Source organism: Podarcis muralis, chromosome 1, assembly GCF_964188315.1.
Source record: "Podarcis muralis chromosome 1, rPodMur119.hap1.1, whole genome shotgun sequence".
Lineage (NCBI taxonomy): Eukaryota > Metazoa > Chordata > Lepidosauria > Squamata > Lacertidae > Podarcis > Podarcis muralis.
In genome coordinates this window covers 81091226-81109571 of record NC_135655.1, presented here as the reverse complement: position 1 = coordinate 81109571, position 18346 = coordinate 81091226, and the positions used below count along the sequence as shown (strand labels likewise).

The window sequence follows — 18346 nt, the reverse complement described above, 5'->3', positions numbered from 1 at the left end:
CTACGTATGCCTCTTCTCACAAGCACTTTGAAATGTTCTGGTTTTAAAATGAGCTACACAAAAGGTTAGAAGTTGCAAACTATAGGCTTTAGACATTAAAACTTTTAAACTTGGCTTTGAATATACTTTTATCAATTATCACTCTTCCAAATTCTATGTGCATTGCAAACCAACAAGTCCTCCTCAAAGGCCCTGCATCCGTGTGGGAGTAATGAAAATGAACAAGAAAATGGCAAATTTATTCACCCAAGCTCTGTGTATTTACAGCCACTCCATCACCCTCCACATCTACTTGATTTCCAAGTATAGAACATGTGGGAAAGGATCCATAACACATTATCCATAAAAAGTCAAAAATACAGGAAACGTCTGCGGAAGAATTGATGCTTCGGAGCAGAATACTGCCCGTCCCATGACTTCCTGTTTATACTCTGTCAGGTAGAAAGAACTTTCCCCAATACCGACCCTTCAGTTTCAAGTCATAGGGACTCAAATATTTCCTTATCCCTAGCATGTTGGCTGTGATTATGCGTTCAAATGTCCATGGATTCTGGTTGTTGCGCCTCCTCTCCTCTTCCTTGTCCCGCATCTCTTGCAGGGATTGCCGGCTGACAGCTATAGCAGGGAAAGGCAACTTCTTGGCCACCTGTGTTAGGAAGCGTTCCACCTCACCAAATTCACAGAACCCACCTACTTCCACAATGAGGCGGCCAGCCTTCACTGCTGACACGTAGTGGTCTATTGCACCTTTGCCACCACCCATGCGCTGCCCTAGACCTTTGCGTGTGATGGGCTTGTAAGGAGCACGGACTCTCCACACTGCAAACATTTTCTTGGGATGCAGGTGCCGATTGATGGTCAGACGTATCATTTCAAAATGACCCCAGCGGAGATAGCCACCACCAAGAGCCTGCAGGCAAGGGGAGGAAAAAGTATTTTCACCATTCAGAAATAGGAAAATATGTCAGGCGCACAAACTCCTTCTGAAATCACAGGGTAACAGATATCTCCCTTTTCCAGGCTTCATGACTTATCTCTTCATATTCTTTCTCTATACAACTGAGAAGCCACATCGAGGTTACTAATGCTCACACTCACCAGAATACCATACTGTCCTTCTGTGAATTCTGTGGCTTCTTTAGATGGACCACGGATATCACGTAAATTCTTGAACTCTCGCCTGACCTTTGGTACAGCTGGCATTCTCTCAACAAATTTCAATTTGTTTTTCTCAGGAATAGTGATGCCTAGAAGAATAAAACTGGGTTCAGTATTTCTTGTAACAGTCTCCCACCTAGACTACCAAAGTTTTGTCCAGGTCCAGAAATCTCAGCTCATCATCCATAGCTGTGCTTCCTGATTAGCTACCTATTGTAAACTATATAGGAACACTAGAGCCAGTAATGTTAACACACATTTAGGAGATGGTACGTCAAAGTTAACATTTGAGCTGATAACAGGCTATATTCGGATGACTTTGGATTAATGACCCTCATGGTCCCTTCCAACTCTACAATTCTATGATTCTAAATATCACTTTGCCTCCCCCAGCTAAAGTAAACAGGCCAGCTGATACTATTTTTGTGTGTGTGTGTTTTTCAAATACCTTCCCCCACCTAAAAAAAATAATACAGCTTTCTGTGTCCTTGAAGTTCATTTTACATAGGGTCTTAATTTGTAAAGAGCCTTCTGAGGAAGATAGTACATGCCACCAGCAAGTTAGTGCAATACCAAAAATTGTGGTGGATTTAAAAGCTATTGGTAACACCTGCTAGAAACCAGGACTCTTCTGCACCAAAAGCAGATTCCTCCTTGCCCTTATGGTCCTGGTGAAGAGAAAAATGAGTCTTAGTGGTGCTCTTGAGAACTGCTTCCCTGTTTAGGTCTTCCCTCGTTCTTGTACACTTAATACAGACAAGAGTCTGTGTATGTGTCCACACTTTGCTAAGCTAACATAAACTGGCCTTCAGTTGGGCACCAATTTTCCAGATACCAATGGAACTACTTGTATAGGACTGCAGCATTAAGATTTATTATCACTAGGTTGGTTCATGAAGTTAATTTGAAGCTATATTTGCTGTAGTAAGGCAGCAGTTTGAAATGGAATAAAATTTCCTTCTGTTAAATGGGAGAGACGTGAGCAGCCGAAAGGGCTATTGCATAAAAGAGCCGAACCTTAGCAAAAAGTATAGCTGCTCTATTTGCTTTTTTAACAACAACAATGCAGGGAGTTGGATTCCCTGCTTTTCGGCACACATGTTTGATTCTACAGTATTCCAGCACTAAGTGTTTTTGATTCCACTTACTACACAGGGAAACATATTTGACATATTTCATGTGATCACTGTCTGCCCAGTACAAAATATAATATCTTAAAGGAAATAATGTACACTAAGTGCACTTGTTGCCCGGAACAAAGTGGGCATTTTATGAGTATCTGTTCTGGTCTCAGAAAGCAACAGTCACTCTATGCCCCAACCACCTCAATCAAGGTTCTTCTTCTTCCTAATCAAAAGGTGTGGGGGGGGGTCTAGATTTAACCCCCTCTCAGCTCCTTCAAACAGTACTGCGAAAGGTAGCCAAGCTAACCTGTATGATTTCAACACTGCATTTCAGTGCCTATGCAGTCGCTGCTGCTGGATGAAGAAAGCCAGCAGTGGGATCTTCAAATGCTTGGCATTTCCTAGCTAGCTGAGGCTGCATACCTGGAAGGCTACTTCTTTGTGCACAGTGTCTTTGCTGTATTGGGGAGGAGATGGGCGAGTTCTCCAGGTGTAATGGCTACATGTTCTGGGAACAGCTCTCTAGAGAACAGAATCTTTCTTTTGGGAACAATACTACCCCAGTGTTTCATTCCATGATATTTCATGTAAAGGTAAAGATACACCTGACCGTTAGGTCCAGTTGCAGACGACTCTGGGGTTGCGTGCTCATCTCACTCTATAGGCCGAGGGAGCCAGCCTTTGTCCGCAGACAGCTTCCGAGTCATGTGGCCAGCATGACTAAGCCGCTTCTGGCGAACCAGAGCAGCGCACAGAAACGCCATTTACCTTCCCGCCAGAGAAGTATTCATTTACTTGCACTTTGACGTGCTTTCGAACTGCTAGGTGGGCAGGAGTTGAAACAAAACAACAGGAGCTCACCCCGTTGCAGAGATTTGAACAGCTGACCTTCTGATCGGCAAGCCATAGGCTCTGTGGTTTAGACCACAGCGCCACCTGCGTTAATTCCTGATTTATTCTTTCAATGCAGAACATCTCCGAGTGAATACCAATTATGCTTACCGCACTTCATCCTGCCATAAAACACTCATTATCAAACATCCATTTCATACTTTAACACTCTCCCTTATTTCTCAACATACCACTGTAATCTGGTGGAAGTTTATACTGCTTCAAGCCAGCGGTCAAAATTTTGGTTCCACTGGAATCTAGAAGAAACAGAAGGCATAGTGCTTAAATTTATTGTCAAGCAGAAACACAGATCCACTCTAACACATCAAAACATGGTATCTGATAACGTCACAAAAATGTATACTTTGAAGAGACGCGGCCAAAAATGGGGGTATCTAAGTGCTGCAGAGGCAATCTGAGTTATAATTTGTTATGGTTTCTTCAAAGACATCATGCTATGGACCATCTAGCTCTGGTGTGAGGAACCTTTGGACCTCCAGGTGCTGACCTACAACTCCCAAAAGCCCCAGCAACTGATGATGGGAGATGTAGTTCAGCAACATCAGGAGGGCCAAAGGTTCCCTATACTTGATAGTCCTTTGGTTGCTAATTTTCCTTTGATTTCAGAGAAGATGCACCACACCTCAACATTCTTAATCAATTGGTCCATACATGGGTAAGGGGTACAATTTCACATTACAAACAACAGCAGCCCAAAGAATGCTCAGAGATCCAAGAATTGACTTCTCTTTCCACATTCAACTGAATGCCACACCCATTCAGGGTTACTACTAGAGCTTAGAAATGATGACACTATGGACACAAAGGAGGGGTGGGTGGGTTAGAAGAGTCCTGCTGGATCTGACAGGAGGCTTATCTCATTTCAGTATCCTCTAGTTCAGTGATCTTGTGCAGTTATTCCCCTGTGACTAGAATTCAGAGGTATGGTGTCTCCAATTCCAAAGGTAGTGCATAGTCCTTTTTACTAGCTGCCATGGATAGCTCCATCCTCTATGAACGTGTCTAACTAGGGTTGCTATATTTTGAAGAGCAAGACTTCTACTTTTAGTTATGAACTCTCATTTTACATACCCACAGAAAATAAGATGTGTCCTGGGGGGGGGGGGGAGACATATGGCTAATCCTAGCACTCTAAACCCCTTCTAAAGCCATCGAAGCTGGTGTTCATCACCAGCGTTGCTGACCTCCTAATGGCAAGATGAGGAGGACCAGATTCAGAGGACAGGGGCCCCCAAACGCGCTGTCATTAGATCGTGTAAAACAGCGAATCTTTTGGTACAGGTAGGTTTGCAGTCTTGCGTGACACAAACTGCACCTTCTCGAAGTTTCTCCTTTTGCATGATTGCCACAAGAGCTCTGCCTTCTGCATCTCTGGTCACCAGAGGAAGGATATTCGCTTTATTATCCCTATAGCAGGAACTACGAGCAACGCAGTCCCTCTCCCTCGACTTCCTACCGCAGAAAATTCCGGGATCATCCTTGCTCCTCCTCCAGCGAGAGAGGCTGCTAAGACCACAGCCAAGAGCGGGGCCGGATCAAGCCCGAAGCCCACTCAACCCAGTTTCCTGCTCCCGCGGCGCCCAGCCAGCCGCCTGGGGGGGGGGGGGGGGACGGCGAAGCGAGGGCACCGGAGAGCCGCGCGCGTTTCCCCGGCTGCTCCGCCCCGGCTGCTCGGCCCCTCCGAAACAGGCCGCCTCACCTGCCAGCGTCCCGCGGAGGCCGAGCAAAGGGCGCCCCAGCTGCTTCCACATCGTGCGACACTGCCGTGAGCACTAGAAGGGTGGGCGGGGGTGGCTCTCCCGCAAAGAAGCTCCGCCTGACCTCGAGCCTCTGATCCCAAAGCGTGACGGAAGTGCTGGGCTCCACTTCCGGTGGAGAGGGTGTTAGTGAGAGGGGGACGTACGGAAACGAGCGGCCACACGGTTCAGTTCCGGCGAATAAATGGTCCCAGGGGGTCTTTCTGGCTCTTCCCTGGGACAAGGTTGGTTCCCGGCTCCCCAGTAGCTAGAAAAAGCAAGGGAGAGTTTACGGGGCACAGCTTTGCTTGCAGCCTCCATCGCAGCAAAGAACCTGGTGGCACATTAAAGGTCACTGGGAGCAGCTTCGTTTTAAGTAGGGGACCCTGAAAACATTTTCCTTCTTTCTTTTTCTTGAAATAGTTTTTGGGTTCTAGATTCAGGGCACCAAGTCATGGGAGTAGCCAGGATTTGGGGGGGGCAAGTCTTTTGTTGGGGCGGGCAGAACCTCAGTTTGTTATGTATTTTTATTGATTGGGGGGCAGCTACGCCCATGCACCAAGTTGATCTTTAGTAATATGCATCTAAAACCTCAGAAACCTGTTTTCTAGAATGGTAGCTGTGATCTCTCACATGGAAATGCCCTGCAGTCAGGACAGGACAGCTGCGATTATGTAGTAAAATTAGAGAACTGGTGGAATTTAGGTGTGCTACGGTAGGGTACAGCAATGGCTGTTGTCAATTGAAGTCTTGCGTGTTGTAATCCTTGCATGTAATAATAGCCACTTTATGGCTTTTAATGTATTTTTATTCCCCAATATTCGATTATGTACAATGTGCTCTTTGGTCATTACCCTCTTTCCCACTGGAATTAAAAAGAACCTCACTTCCGACATAAGATGGGCAGGAATTTGGAGCAGGCCCTTCTCAGATCTTGAGCCAACTCTTTGGAGCTCCCTGCCTAGGGAAATGTGCCTTGTGGACATCCAGATACTTTTCTGCCAAATCATTAAAACTTGACAGTTTGAGAGAGCGTACCTTGGTGTGGTTAGCTCATTAGTTTTCAGAGTTATGATGTATTTCTCTTGTTGGTTGTATCTTTGTTATTAGTAAACTTTTTTGTATTTTGAATAGAAAAGCATTTCATACTCTAACAGAAGCATTCCATGCCAGCTTTTCTTCATTGATTTTGGTGTCTATCTATTGGTTAAAAATTGGCAGGTAGAGTAGTTTTTCCATATCTGCATACTATCTTGTCAGAAGTGATACAATATAGAAGGAAGCAAAAGATAGAAATCATATTTTCTCCTATTTTTTTCTGGCATAGAACATTCTTACTTTGTGACTATAAATGAAATCAGTGCTTAACTGAAATTGATACCAACGTGTAGAACAATCTGAAATATGCACAGTATGATACACAGGAATCCAACTGCTTTATTTATAACTTGTCAGAACTACAAGATAGTGCATATGTTCTTATGTAGCATGCAGCATGGCTGAATGTTGCATCTTCAAATAAGCTGACACATCTCTTTAACCTGGAGCAGGAACTATATTTTGGTAAATATTTATTTGAAGTAGTTCTTCCTATTGGCAGCTGGTTGCTCAGTATGTACTGAATTTGGCCACAATATGTTCATTGTCCGTGGGCTTGTAGCTGCCAACACCTGGAGACACAAAGCGGTGATGTTGAAAAGTGAGTAGTGCTCTACAGCTTGGAAATATAGCTTTTTCATAAAATCATAGAATTGGAAGGGACCCCAAGGGTCATCTAGCCCAACCCCATGAAATGCAGGAATCTGCAGGCATAGGAGTCAGTTTCCCATCAGATACACTTGTTGACTACTGCCTTCAACATTGTAACTAGCACATGCTTGTTTTATGCTGAATGTGTACCATCAGCTGAAGATGAAAAACAGAGAGCCTACCACTGCGGGGAGAGCACACGAAAGGTGAACTACATAAATAAATTTATTATCCCAGTTCTGCTTCACAGCCTTCTCTATGTCATCTCCTTTTTGCCTTGCTACTGTACCTCAGGCCTCAGCTTAGTATTCATATCTGACTTTGACTCCCATTGGATATCAGATGTCCTCTTTAATCAAGTCTTCTAATCTCTTTATACAAGTTGGTATCTGTTCCACATCTGAATTGTATTATTTGTATGTATTGTTGTTATATTAAACTTTCTAGTGATTATTTTTTATATCTGTTATCAGTTTTATCTCTTTTTACATCACACATAACATGTTATGATCTTGTAAATCACTTCACGGTGTCTCATGGGAAGCAATTTATAAATGAAATAAATAATAATAAAAGTTATCTCGGATATCATTCAAATCCAGCTCCTGAGCAACGCCAACTTTTGAGCTGGTAACCTCACTAAAGCATCTGTCTCCCTAACCTCCTCCTTTAGCCTGTACCCATGGACTCCAGTCACTGCCAAGGCAACTCCCTTGATCTTGTCTTGTGTCTCACCATTTATTAATAGGTAAGATTTGAATATTAATGGTCCCCCTTGCTCCTTGCCACTTTGATTGTATATACGAACAACACAGGCATAGCCCTGCTGCTGGTTTTGCTCTCTGTCCTACTAACAATTCAAACATAATAGAGGAAATACGGCCATTAACTGCGGGCGTTGTCTGGAGAACATGCTCCCTGGTGACTGCAAACGGCCATTTTGTATTTCTTTAGACTCAAAAGATTTCTTCATCAGACACTCCACCTTGGTCAAGGGGTTTTTCGCCACTCAAGAACTGCCAGTAGGTCTTGTCATCGGTGCTGCCATTGACACCATGGATAGAAATAACCATGGGCCCCCAGGAAGTTGATTCTGTTTGAAAGCTGTAAGTTAAAAGGGGAAAACTATCATTTAAGGAGGAATAAATTTCCGAAATAAATTTTTAAAGGAAGAAAAAAGGGAAGTGTCCCGAAAGTTTCAGAAACAATTCACCAAAATCTAGTGTTTAAAAATGATATTCAGTGTCCCTCAAATCATGGTATTAGCTTATTTTTAAAGAATAAATTTTCACAATTTTGCATCCTGGGTTTCACTGTCCCCATGAAATGCCAGAGTTGACACACTCGCTCACACACCCCTGCCAGGCCTCCCTTCTTTACCTGAATATAGTGGGATTAACACGCTGAGCAGCTTCCAAGGCAGCAAGCAGTACGGAGCCCTTGGGCACCTTCACTGTTATGGAGTAGTTGAAATAGGGTCCTATTAGCTGATTGATTACAGTGTAGTGCACTGTAATGTTAGGATCTGTGCAAAAAGACAGGAGAAAGCAGATACCTCATGATGCCCTTAATACCTAAAGCCAGTCCTGTAGTCCTAGAGCTAGTGGGGAGCCCATGACATGATCTTAGCCTTGTTGGGAAAATGAGCTGAAGCTTTACCACTGCACTATTGGTGCCCTTTCTTGTCATAAGCTCTGCATATGCATTCAAGCGAACAGGTGCAGGAGGGGTGTGCATGAAAGGACTAGCCCCAGTGCCACTTCCAACATTTGCATATCAAACATACTTATTGTGTAGTAGTAAAAGTAATTTTATTATTTATATGCCGCCTATCTGACTGGGTTGCCCCAGCCACTCTGGGTGGCTCCCAACAGAATATTAAAAGCACAATAAAACATCAAACATTTTTTAAAATTTCCCTGAACAGGGTTGCCTATTTGACTTTTAGAAGACAATGATGGGAGGGCATTCCACCAGGGCAGACACCACTACCAAGAAGGCCCTCTGCCTGGTTCCCTGTAACTTCACTTCTCACAGTGCCTTTATTGCTCGACAGATACAGATCAAGTTTTTCTATCAAGGAAATTTAGTGATGATAGGGAAACTAGATTTGCCATGCAGCTGTTAGAGGCGCAGGAGATATGTCAGGGGGGAAAGCTGACGACCCTACTTGGCTTTTTTCATAGCAGCATGAAAAGGTTATGTTGGAAAACAGAAAACAGATTAATTTAGGCCTTGCCTTTCCTATATGCCAAAAGTCTGAAGCTGCAGTTCAAGACCTTTAGGAACTTGTATGCTGCTCTTGCATTGGCTCAGGTCAACACTCAGCGAGGTGCAGCCTTACCTGAGAAGCAATTCAGAGTCGCAACATCCAAGTATGTTTTGCCCACTAGAGAAGGCAGAATTTGAGAACCCGCCTCAGGATTAGTAAAGACTCCCTCATACATCTTCCTCAACACTTCATCGATGGTCTTGGTGCATTTCCATGCCCCAGCAGGGTAGAACTCAGTGGTAACACTGAGTGCCTGGAAAGCAAGCAAGAGAGAGAAGCTTGCAGTGGAGAGAAGGCAATGGGACACACACACACACACACACACACACACACACTCCTTGCTTCATCTTCTAATGCATGGCCAGAGACATACCTGCATTGCCAGCCCAGTGCTATAGATGTTTCCAATGATGCCACTCTCCTGTTGTGAGTCAAGGATTTGTGCTGTGATCACACGTAGCGTCTCAGTAATGGCTCCCTCCATCTTGCTCCCCTTGCTCATTCCGTCATGCACACAAGACAGTGCCAAAGCCACCATGGCGGCAGTATCTGCAAATCACACGCCATCATTGCCTACCCACAGAGCTTTTATTCAGCCGGAACTTGCCGGAACTCAGTCCTGGCACCTCTCAGGTGGGCACCATTGCCATTCTAAGAGAACGAAGCAGGTGTTCACGGCGAGTTCCGTAACCTCTTTTTTCTAGACAAATAGCCCTGCCTACTGAGACTATAGGGAGCACCAGGGCAAATCTCTCTTTCTGATGTCCTGCTCAGCAAAGGATGACCCATGGAAGGGACACTAGGCAAGGTGAAGGAGGTCAGCCCTGCAGCTGTTGAGCATGAAGGCTGCTGAAGAGCAGGCGCTGGGAGGAAGCAGGTCAAATTGCACCGCACAGCAGGATTTTGCACTAGGAGTCCCTGACTAAGCCATGAAACTTCCCATGTGTGACCTTGGGCAAGTCACCATCTCACCCCACTGTGGCTTACTTATTGCAAGGATAAGTGTGTACACTGTCCTGACAAATTGTCTTGGAGAATAAACGTAAAACTGAAAATTACTTTAAAAAAATATATGTACAAGTCAAGTGTTGTAATCTTACCTACGTCGAAGCAGCCCTTGCTCTGGCAGCCTTTTATGATCTTAATGAGGGTGGCGGCGGCATTTTTGGCATCCGGACTTTTTTCCACACACAGGGCCAGGATATCTAGAGCCAGTTGATAGTTGGTAGTCTTGGGGGTTCCAGTGTCATCTGCAACAAACATAGCTGTGTGTTATCCATTGCAGCTGCTTCCTGACAACAGCAGGCTCCCATGCTCAGCCCAACGCTCTTTGGGGTTCTTATAATGACTAGGGTCATTGGTTCCCAATTAGCTAAGTACTGTGGGCCCCCTGTTTTCCAAAAGCCAAGCCATGGACCCTCTGCTTTTGAAAATGTTGATACCTCTATGGTAGTTATTGTTCTGTGAATGGTGCCATGGACCCCTGGGTGGGTTACATGGACCCGTGGACCACCCATTGGGAGCCACTGCACTAGGTTGTTGTAAGTAGCCAGTGTTTTGGGAGCACATCCAAGGGCATATTCTTGGTAGCATATCAGGGAGACAGGGAGACATTCCTGAAGGATTCGGGCCTCTCAAACTCAGCGAAGAGCCACCATCCATGCAAGAGCTGGGAGAGGACACAGCCTAACATTGGAAGGATGGGAGGAGTTCAGCAGGCATTTGTCTTCTTACAGTAATGTTTGATCTCTTCATTGGTTTTCTCCTCCAAGGCATTGACCACGTTGACACGTCCCCCTGCTGTGGGGACATCCTTCGGATCCACACAGGATGATTGGAGAGATAGGGCATAAAGCGCCACTTTGCCAGAGGTCATGTCTGCAGAAAGAGATGGGGAAAGACAGAGATTGTGTCTCCAAACAAACATGGCTTGGTTCACATACCTCTAGTGCTCCAATTGGACAACTAGGGGAAGCTGACACCTCTCATTCTCGACATCCCACCTTTTATACCCTTGATATCCTGGATCAACCGCTTTGTTGCTGTGGAATCTCGACCCCCAGCCAGGTTCAAAGCCATCACAACGCTTGGACTGGGTGAACTCTGCTGCTTCACGCCATTTTCTAGCTGAGTCTGGAGCCCTGTAACCAGCCACTGCTGAGCACTGGGGACAGCTGGAACCGAGAAAAGCAGATGTTCATCAAGAAGCAACAACTGTCCTCAGAGCTCTTACCTAACTTTTCAATAGGACTGCAATTCAACTTATGACAACACGCATTTTATTTTATTTTATGTTATTTAAACATTTATAAACTGCAATCTTATGGAAAATATAACAGGGTGGTGTACAACATAAAAGTACAATACTACTATAAGAGCTTCAGTAAAAACATCAGGAGCGTGCTAATAAACTGGCTAATGAAAATAAATCACTTTCCCGAGCAGATTGAACACTAGTGTTTTTGAGATACATCTAAAAGAATGCAGGAATGACTTCTGCCACTTCTATCAGCACTATAAGTATTGTGGAAGCACCTTTTAAATCCTGCCCACATTGAATGGGGGCTCTGTGGTAACTAAGGGTGCTTACAGACAGGTATATATCATGGGACAGGTGCTCCTCATTGATTCAAGGTTTTCTGCAGCATCCTTGCGACATTGTTATCATAAAATGCTAGCCCACCCATGTCACACACATACCATTCAGTCCAGATTTACCCTTCCCAGGAAGAAATCCATTTGGTTTCTGAAGACCTTGTCTCCAACAACCTGCTTGTGAACCCTCAACGACCCATTGGCAGTACTTCCTTCTGGAAGCACCCAAAGCTTTTTAATACTCACCGCAAGCCTCACTGGTCACTGTGCCGAACATGCACAAAAGGACAACAGCCGAGAGGGACATTTTGGACTGGAGTGAGTCTGTCTTTCTTTGACGTTTCCAAGAACACCAGAAGTTGGCGCAGGTCGAAAGCCTGTTTGGGCTTCCTTTATATAACCTGCAAGTGCAGCTCCGGTTCCCTCCCTCCCAACCTTTTGCTTTTCAATTGCCACATCACCTCTGGTATTATTTAATTTGTTTACCTCTGTGACTTCCACAAGGTGATACCAGTGAAAGTGAAGGTTAATCACCATTCATGGGGAAATGGTCATTTGTTTGTGAAGTGTGACACACTCCTTACAGAGACCAGGTAGTGCTGCCTGCATTCAGCACTGGGCGTGACATCTGGGAAGTGGCTGAAATTAAGCCGACTGCCATCTCTCCCACAGAACCTTCTCAGGCAGCCTTCTGTTTGTTAGGAAGGAAAAACTGCCCTGCAAAATTGTCTCCTTTTTTATATATAAATTTTTATTGGTTTTCCATTGATTATACATATATACAGTCTAGATTACATAAGTTGCATATAACATAGCTGTTACAAGAATCATATATATAGTACACAGTTATTTTGGGCTCCGCCGAGCCTCGGACTTCCCTTCACTTTGTTGGTAAGTATCAGATAATTTCTAAAGTTACGTGTTTTATCTCCTTTACATATTTGCCAAACACTGTTAGAGTTGTTCTAACCCTGCCAGAGTCATCGAAGTTCTATACTTATCTCTTATATACGTCAGATATTTGTTCCAATTTTCATGAAACGTCTGGTCATTCTGGTCTCTTAGTCTTCCTGTTATTCTAGCTAAAAAGGTAAAGGTACCCCTGCCCGTACGGGCCAGTCTTGCCAGACTCTAGGGTTGTGTGCCCATCTCACTTAAGAGGCCGGGGGCCAGCGCTGTCCGGAGACACTTCCGGGTCACGTGGCCAGCGTGACGAAGCTGCTCTGGCGAGCCGGCACCAGCGCAGCACATGGAAACACCGTTTACCTTCCCGCTATAAAGCGGTACCTATTTATCTACTTGCACTTAGGGGTGCTTTCGAACTGCTAGGTGGGCAGGAGCTGGGACCGAAAGACAGGAGCTCACCCCGCCACGGGGATTTGAACCGCTGACCATGCGATCAGCAAGCCCTAGGTGCTGAGGTTTTACCCACAGCGCCACCCGCATCCCTGTTATTCTAGCTAGTTCAGCATAATTTATCATCTTGCTCTGCCAGTCATTTATAGTAGGTATTAATTCCATTTTCCAGCTTTGGGCTAACATAGTTCTAGTGGCCGTTGTGGCATATAGAAACAGATTTTTATCCTCTTTTTTGATTTCCTTGCCAACTATTCCTAGCAGGAAAGCTTCAGGCTTTTTGGGAATTCAGCATTGGGCGTGACATCTGGGAAGTGTTCAGCATTCAGCATTGGGCATGACATCTGGGAAGTGGCTGAAATTAAGCCCAATGGCATCTCTCCCACAGAACCTTCTCAGGCAGCCTTCTGTTTGTTAGGAAGGAAAAACTGCCCTGCAAAATTGTCTCCTGGGCCAAATCCCATGATTTCTTATTTACTTGTTAATCTTTAAAACAAATTTATAAACCACTTCACACCATGAAATGATCCAAGTCGACAAAAGTAGAATAAAACACAAGCTCTAAAAGCAAGAAGAACCATATCCACAGATTATTTTAAAAACCAATAAATACATTTCTGCAGATACGCAATTAATATTCCATAAATGCCTGGGTCACCCTTCAGTGAAAGCCTTGTTAAGCAAAAAATATATATTAAAAAATGCCTTCAGTAGATGCCTAATCATCATGACACAAGGCACCTGCCCAGGTTTGGCTGGTAATTGATTCCAGAGGACTGGAGCTGCAGCACTGAAAGCCCACTTTCTAGTACAAGCTAAGTGCACCTCTGAGGCATGCAGTACTTGCAGCAGGGACCCATTTGTGGAGTGCAGTTGCAGGGCAGGGATAGGTGGAGTGAGTTAGGGATGAATAAAATATTAGGAGCTCTCAACAGTGACCAGAAAAGAAATGGAAAACATATGCTTAGTTGGAGAATTGGGAGAGGGCTGTGGTAACAGGCACCTTTAAAAAGGCAGCAGAGTAGTTCTGCAAGCTCACCTGTAGAGATGGTGCTACTGTTCACTTAAGGTTTTTTGTGTTATTTTAAGATGGCTCATTTGTAGTCTTGAAGAAGGATGGGTGGCTGGATAAATAATTTGTGTGTAAAGGTGTGTGATCCAAGCATGGCAATTCCATGCTAAACACTTAGTATTGAATGCTCTGGACTGCTTACTCCAGTAAACAGCACCAGCTCTCCTGAGTAACAGGCAGGGGCATTTCCTGTGCCTAGTTATTGGCAGTCTTTAACCGGAAACATCAGGGATTGCACAGAATTTTGAAACAATGACTGTGGTTACTGGAGATGTACAAATATGTCAATTTCAGTGTCTTTATTTCTCCTTTTTTCTAGTCTTAAGTTCAGTTCCTTACATTTCTGAATCATTTTTGCAATTAAATAAAGTCCCCGTGAAGATCCATCAACATGTAATGAGATTACATTCACATGTGGTGGATTTGTGATAGGCTGTGGCTGAATGCATCATCTTATTCAGTAGATCAGTCACCAGGAGGAGCCATTCCTCACTCACAGCTAATGGGGGACCAATAATCACATGAGGAGCCTTTTCCCCACTCTCCCAATACTTATCCTGAAGAGAAAATGGGAGGGATGGACCATAGTATAGTCCTTCAGTAGCTCTATAGTTTGGAATGATGCAGACAAGACAACCCACAGGTCACTCTGGGCCCTGCTTCCCTGACTGTTGAGCTGAACTTCATTTCCCTTTAAATCAATGGGATAAGTTAGTGCTGAATCATGATATAGCTAAAGTCTCATTACATACTCACCCCTAACCCCTAATTCATGTTTATTTTAATTGAGTTGTAAGCCACTTTGAAAGGGCAGATCTTAAAAACCTGTATGTCCATTGGAATGCAAGTTGACATTAATCCTTGCCTTACTCACCTCTGATTCTGCCTCAGCTTTAATAAATTAATTGTAATTATTTTGCTCCATACTGTGCCCTTTTTTTCTTTTGTATTTCTCCTTTGAATGCAATCATGACCTATTAATATTATTACAGGCATGCAATACATGCCTTTGCATGTTTAAATTTCTGGTATGGGCTTGGATACCTCCAGAAAATAATGACAGTGTAGGTTGTGTCTGGATAGTTTGTTTTGCCCTGACACAATACTTGGACCTGACAAAGGAGTATCAATAGTCCAGCAACGCAGAACTTAGACACATTTCCTTAAGTATCTTCATTTTTAATATCTTTAAGTACCTTGTAGGCTGAATCTGAACTCTATAAACTAACAGTATTTGTGGTAATGTCTATTGGATGCTGAACCTCAATGGCCTATGGTTAACCTGGGTATTTTTTTAAAATACACAAATAGTACAAAATATCAAAAAGCCTTCAGAGGCCTTCTTTCAAAGGGAACCAAACCTGGGTACCATAGGAGTCAACTCCTAGGGGCCTTGGGGGCTTCAGATCCCACAATAAAATATTTGAAGTGGCTGGGCTCCCACAAAGTTGATGGACATTCTGATTCAAATGGTGTACATGCACTGTGTCATGTGATTAAATATTCTGGGTGGGGCTTACCTGGCCCCCCACAATATTCTATTCGTGTTGGCACCCCTCCTGGGTAATCACTGCACTCCTGGAATTTTCCATCATGTGGAGAGCTGGGGTGAATATAACAATAATAAAGCAAGCAGGAAGATACAGTATGCTCTCTAAGCCAAGAGAAGCTGTGTGATGACCTTTAGTAATAGCTATTTTGTTGCGTTTTACTTCCTTGTAAATAGTAGCAGCTAGGATTGCCAGCTGATCTGAAAAATCCAGTCTGGCTTCCTTTTACTCATTAAACAGCAGCTTGGTTTGCACAACATGTAAAACTAAGAATGGAAAAGAGGTCGCCATTATCATCACCTTGCTACGGTCTGCAGATTAAGTTGCTGTAAAAATTACAGGAGTAGTAATCAGGTGTTGTTGTTTTTAAAAGTTGGCAACTCTGGAAGCAGCAGAAGGAAAAGCCTTACCCAGGCAGAGTTCTCTCTCCCAAGATATGTGTTGATACACAGCGATTGTCACCTCATTTTATCAATTCTGAGGGAGAGGTCTGCTTCTTAACCCATGTTCTGCATTGGGTTCTGGAGAACAGATATTTAACCCTAATAAGAAGCTGATAATTCGAAACCATCATCCTTGCCTCTGTAGGAGTAGCTTTCTTTGAAAACTCAGAACTAATGCCATCTTCCCCAGGGAGAACTTCTAAAACACACATGCCACTGACTGACTGCATACTACTAATTAAGAGCACACAACTATGTCCATAGAAGGATGTGGAAAACCCAACCCAGCATATTTCAAAACAAAGAAATCTTCCTCTTCATCCCTCTCATTTTAGGAGCTTCCCTTTAGCTGGACCATTTGCATTATTCACCTACCAGCAAGATGCTAATGTGAAAAGCACAAGTGATGTTGTCTATATACAGTGGTACAGTGGTGCCTCAGGTTGCAGATGTTTCAGGTTACAAACGCTTCAGGTTACAGACTCCGCTAACCCAGAAATAGTACCTTGGGTTAAGAACTTTGCTTCAGGATGAGAACAGAAATCGTGTGGCGGCAGCGGGAGGCCCCATTAGCTAAAGTGGTACCTTAGGTTAAGAACAGTTTCAGGTTAAGAATGGACCTCCGGAACGAATTAAGTTCTTAACCCAAGGTACCGTACCACTGTACATCGGTTTTTGAATGTAATCCTTTCCAGAAGACCGTTCAAGTTCTGAAACATTTGAAAACCAAAAACTCAATAGCTGACAGCTAGGCCTCAGGATCTTGAACTCAGTGGAAGCCACTTGGCATGTTTGATTTCTGAGTTGTGTTTGAAAACCGAAGCATTTACTTCTGGGTTTATGGTGTTCAAAAACTGAAATGTTCATCAATGGAGACGTTCGAAAACTGAGGTACCACTGTATATATTTCCAAGAATAAGAGGCACAGAGGAACGATTATGCTATGGAGTTTAACAAGCTGTTATTGTAAACTGCCCTGAAGTAATTGGATAAAAGGACTGTACAGTATATAAATATTTAAAACAAATAAATACAAAAATACAACTATCTGTTTTATATTGCTGTTGTGCCAACCCGTGTGTTACCTGAAGAAGTATCATACAATTACAACCTCACCCTGTGGCCATGTGATCTGCAATAGGGCAGGGATTGGGAGCCTGTGGCTTTCTAGATGTTGTTGGACTCCAGCTCCCATCAGCCCCATCCAGCATGGCCAATGGTCAGGGATGATGGGAGTTGAAGTCTAACAGCAGCAGGTTCCCCATCCCGATAGCAGAATGACAAGATGGGGCAGCAGTGCAGCAAGGGAGGAAGACCTGAGAAATGGTGCAGGGTTCTGGAAAGCTCAAAAGCTTGCAAACTATTTTGTGACATTTTGATTGGCTAATATGGATTTTAGATTTTTCTTAGGGGCCAACACAGCTTCTTTTCTCTATTATATCCCCTGGTATTTGCTACTGGACCAGTACAAAAGCCGACAACCTGATTTCAGAGATGAAGCAGTGCAAAGCAGAGACAAAGAGAAGGACTAAAAGGGAGACAAAAGAAGAGACACAAGAGGGAGACCAATGAAATACTTTTTAAGCTGATGTGAAGTGCTATAGGAAAGCTGCAAATTTCTGCCATTCTGGGACATTAAAAAAAATATCCCTGAAAATAAATAAGATTTGGAAGCACTGTATCATTATGACCTAAAGAGAGTGAAATTCAGTTGGCAGGCTTTTCCTACTTACTACAGTCCAGGCAGCATTGTCCTTGGATGAGAAGCAGAAACACCAATCCCAGCAGAGGTCCCATCATCATTACTCAGATGCAGTATGTGCCTCTTGGTTGCTCTTGGGATGTGAGCACTACAACCAGGAACCAAGCAGTGACAAAGAGGTAGGTACAAGGGACTCCTCCCTTATCATGTTGCTTCCCCATAGCAAGAAAGAGATATTGAGCAATGCTAAGTAACGTGCGTAGATGTGTGTCCCTGCCCTGCAGGAAAGTACAGATTGACAGAATGACAGTTCTTAATAAAGTAGAAACAGGTAGAAACTTCCCTGTTTAGGGAAGTTTTTAATGTTTGATGCTTTATCGTGTTTTAATATTCTGTTGGGAGCCGCCCAGAGTGGCTGGGGAGACCCAACCAGATGGGTGGGGTATAAATAAATTATTATCATTATCATATTATTATTATTTAGAAGTGGCAGTTCCATTTGCCTTCCTCCCTGTTCCCACTGGCAGAGAAAGGGGTGTGTGGTGGGTGCGGCTTGCCCCGGGTGCCATCCCTGGGGGGTGACATCACCGTGGGCAGTGCCCCCCAGGAACGCTTGCTGGTGGTGGCGCACCCCCTGGACACTAGCCCGCCCCCACGGGCAGCTAGCCCCCCCCCCA

The 18346-nt window shown here is 44.1% G+C and overlaps 2 protein-coding genes across 3 annotated transcripts; both read right to left on the bottom strand.

The window, feature by feature from the left end:
* Nucleotides 1–218: 218 nt before the first annotated feature.
* Nucleotides 219–5059, bottom strand: MRPL16 (mitochondrial ribosomal protein L16). Of its 2 annotated transcripts, none has more exons than XM_028737997.2 (4): nucleotides 4894–5059; nucleotides 3365–3430; nucleotides 1099–1247; nucleotides 219–910 (listed from the first exon to the last, which is right to left on the bottom strand). In XM_028737997.2, exons 1-4 carry the CDS (start codon nucleotides 4943–4945, stop codon nucleotides 425–427), a joined length of 753 nt encoding a protein of 250 aa, XP_028593830.2. In that variant the 5' UTR covers nucleotides 4946–5059; the 3' UTR covers nucleotides 219–424. The 2 variants fall into 2 exon arrangements, with proteins under 2 accessions (XP_028593830.2, XP_077788977.1); XM_077932851.1 differs by lacking the exon at nucleotides 4894–5059 and adding an exon at nucleotides 4651–4692.
* Nucleotides 5060–6347: 1288 nt separating this feature from the next.
* On the bottom strand, nucleotides 6348–17835 carry CBLIF (cobalamin binding intrinsic factor). Its single transcript, XM_028705696.2, has 9 exons — nucleotides 17701–17835; nucleotides 10955–11125; nucleotides 10686–10829; nucleotides 10052–10201; nucleotides 9325–9500; nucleotides 9024–9204; nucleotides 8060–8204; nucleotides 7665–7783; nucleotides 6348–6600 (listed from the first exon to the last, which is right to left on the bottom strand). The coding sequence occupies exons 1-9, from the start codon at nucleotides 17768–17770 to the stop codon at nucleotides 6539–6541; spliced, it is 1218 nt and encodes a 405-aa protein (XP_028561529.2). The 5' UTR covers nucleotides 17771–17835; the 3' UTR covers nucleotides 6348–6538.
* Nucleotides 17836–18346: the final 511 nt, after the last annotated feature.

Excerpts from the sequence above, each read along its gene's own strand:
- MRPL16 (XM_028737997.2), bottom strand. The coding sequence starts at position 4,945 with ATGTGGAAGCAGCTGGGGCGCCCTTTGCTCGGCCTCCGCGGGACGCTG. Across the intron at positions 3,431-4,893 it reads CCTCCGCGGGACGCTGGCAG|ATTCCAGTGGAACCAAAATT; the intron begins GTGAGGCGGCCT and ends TGTTTCTTCTAG. Across the intron at positions 1,248-3,364 it reads ACTTCCACCAGATTACAGTG|GCATCACTATTCCTGAGAAA; the intron begins GTATGTTGAGAA and ends TTATTCTTCTAG.
- CBLIF (XM_028705696.2), bottom strand. The coding sequence starts at position 17,770 with ATGATGATGGGACCTCTGCTGGGATTGGTGTTTCTGCTTCTCATCCAA. Across the intron at positions 11,126-17,700 it reads ACAATGCTGCCTGGACTGTA|CTGTCCCCAGTGCTCAGCAG; the intron begins GTAAGTAGGAAA and ends TCTCGGTTCCAG. Across the intron at positions 10,830-10,954 it reads GGATATCAAGGGTATAAAAG|ACATGACCTCTGGCAAAGTG; the intron begins GTGGGATGTCGA and ends CTCTTTCTGCAG.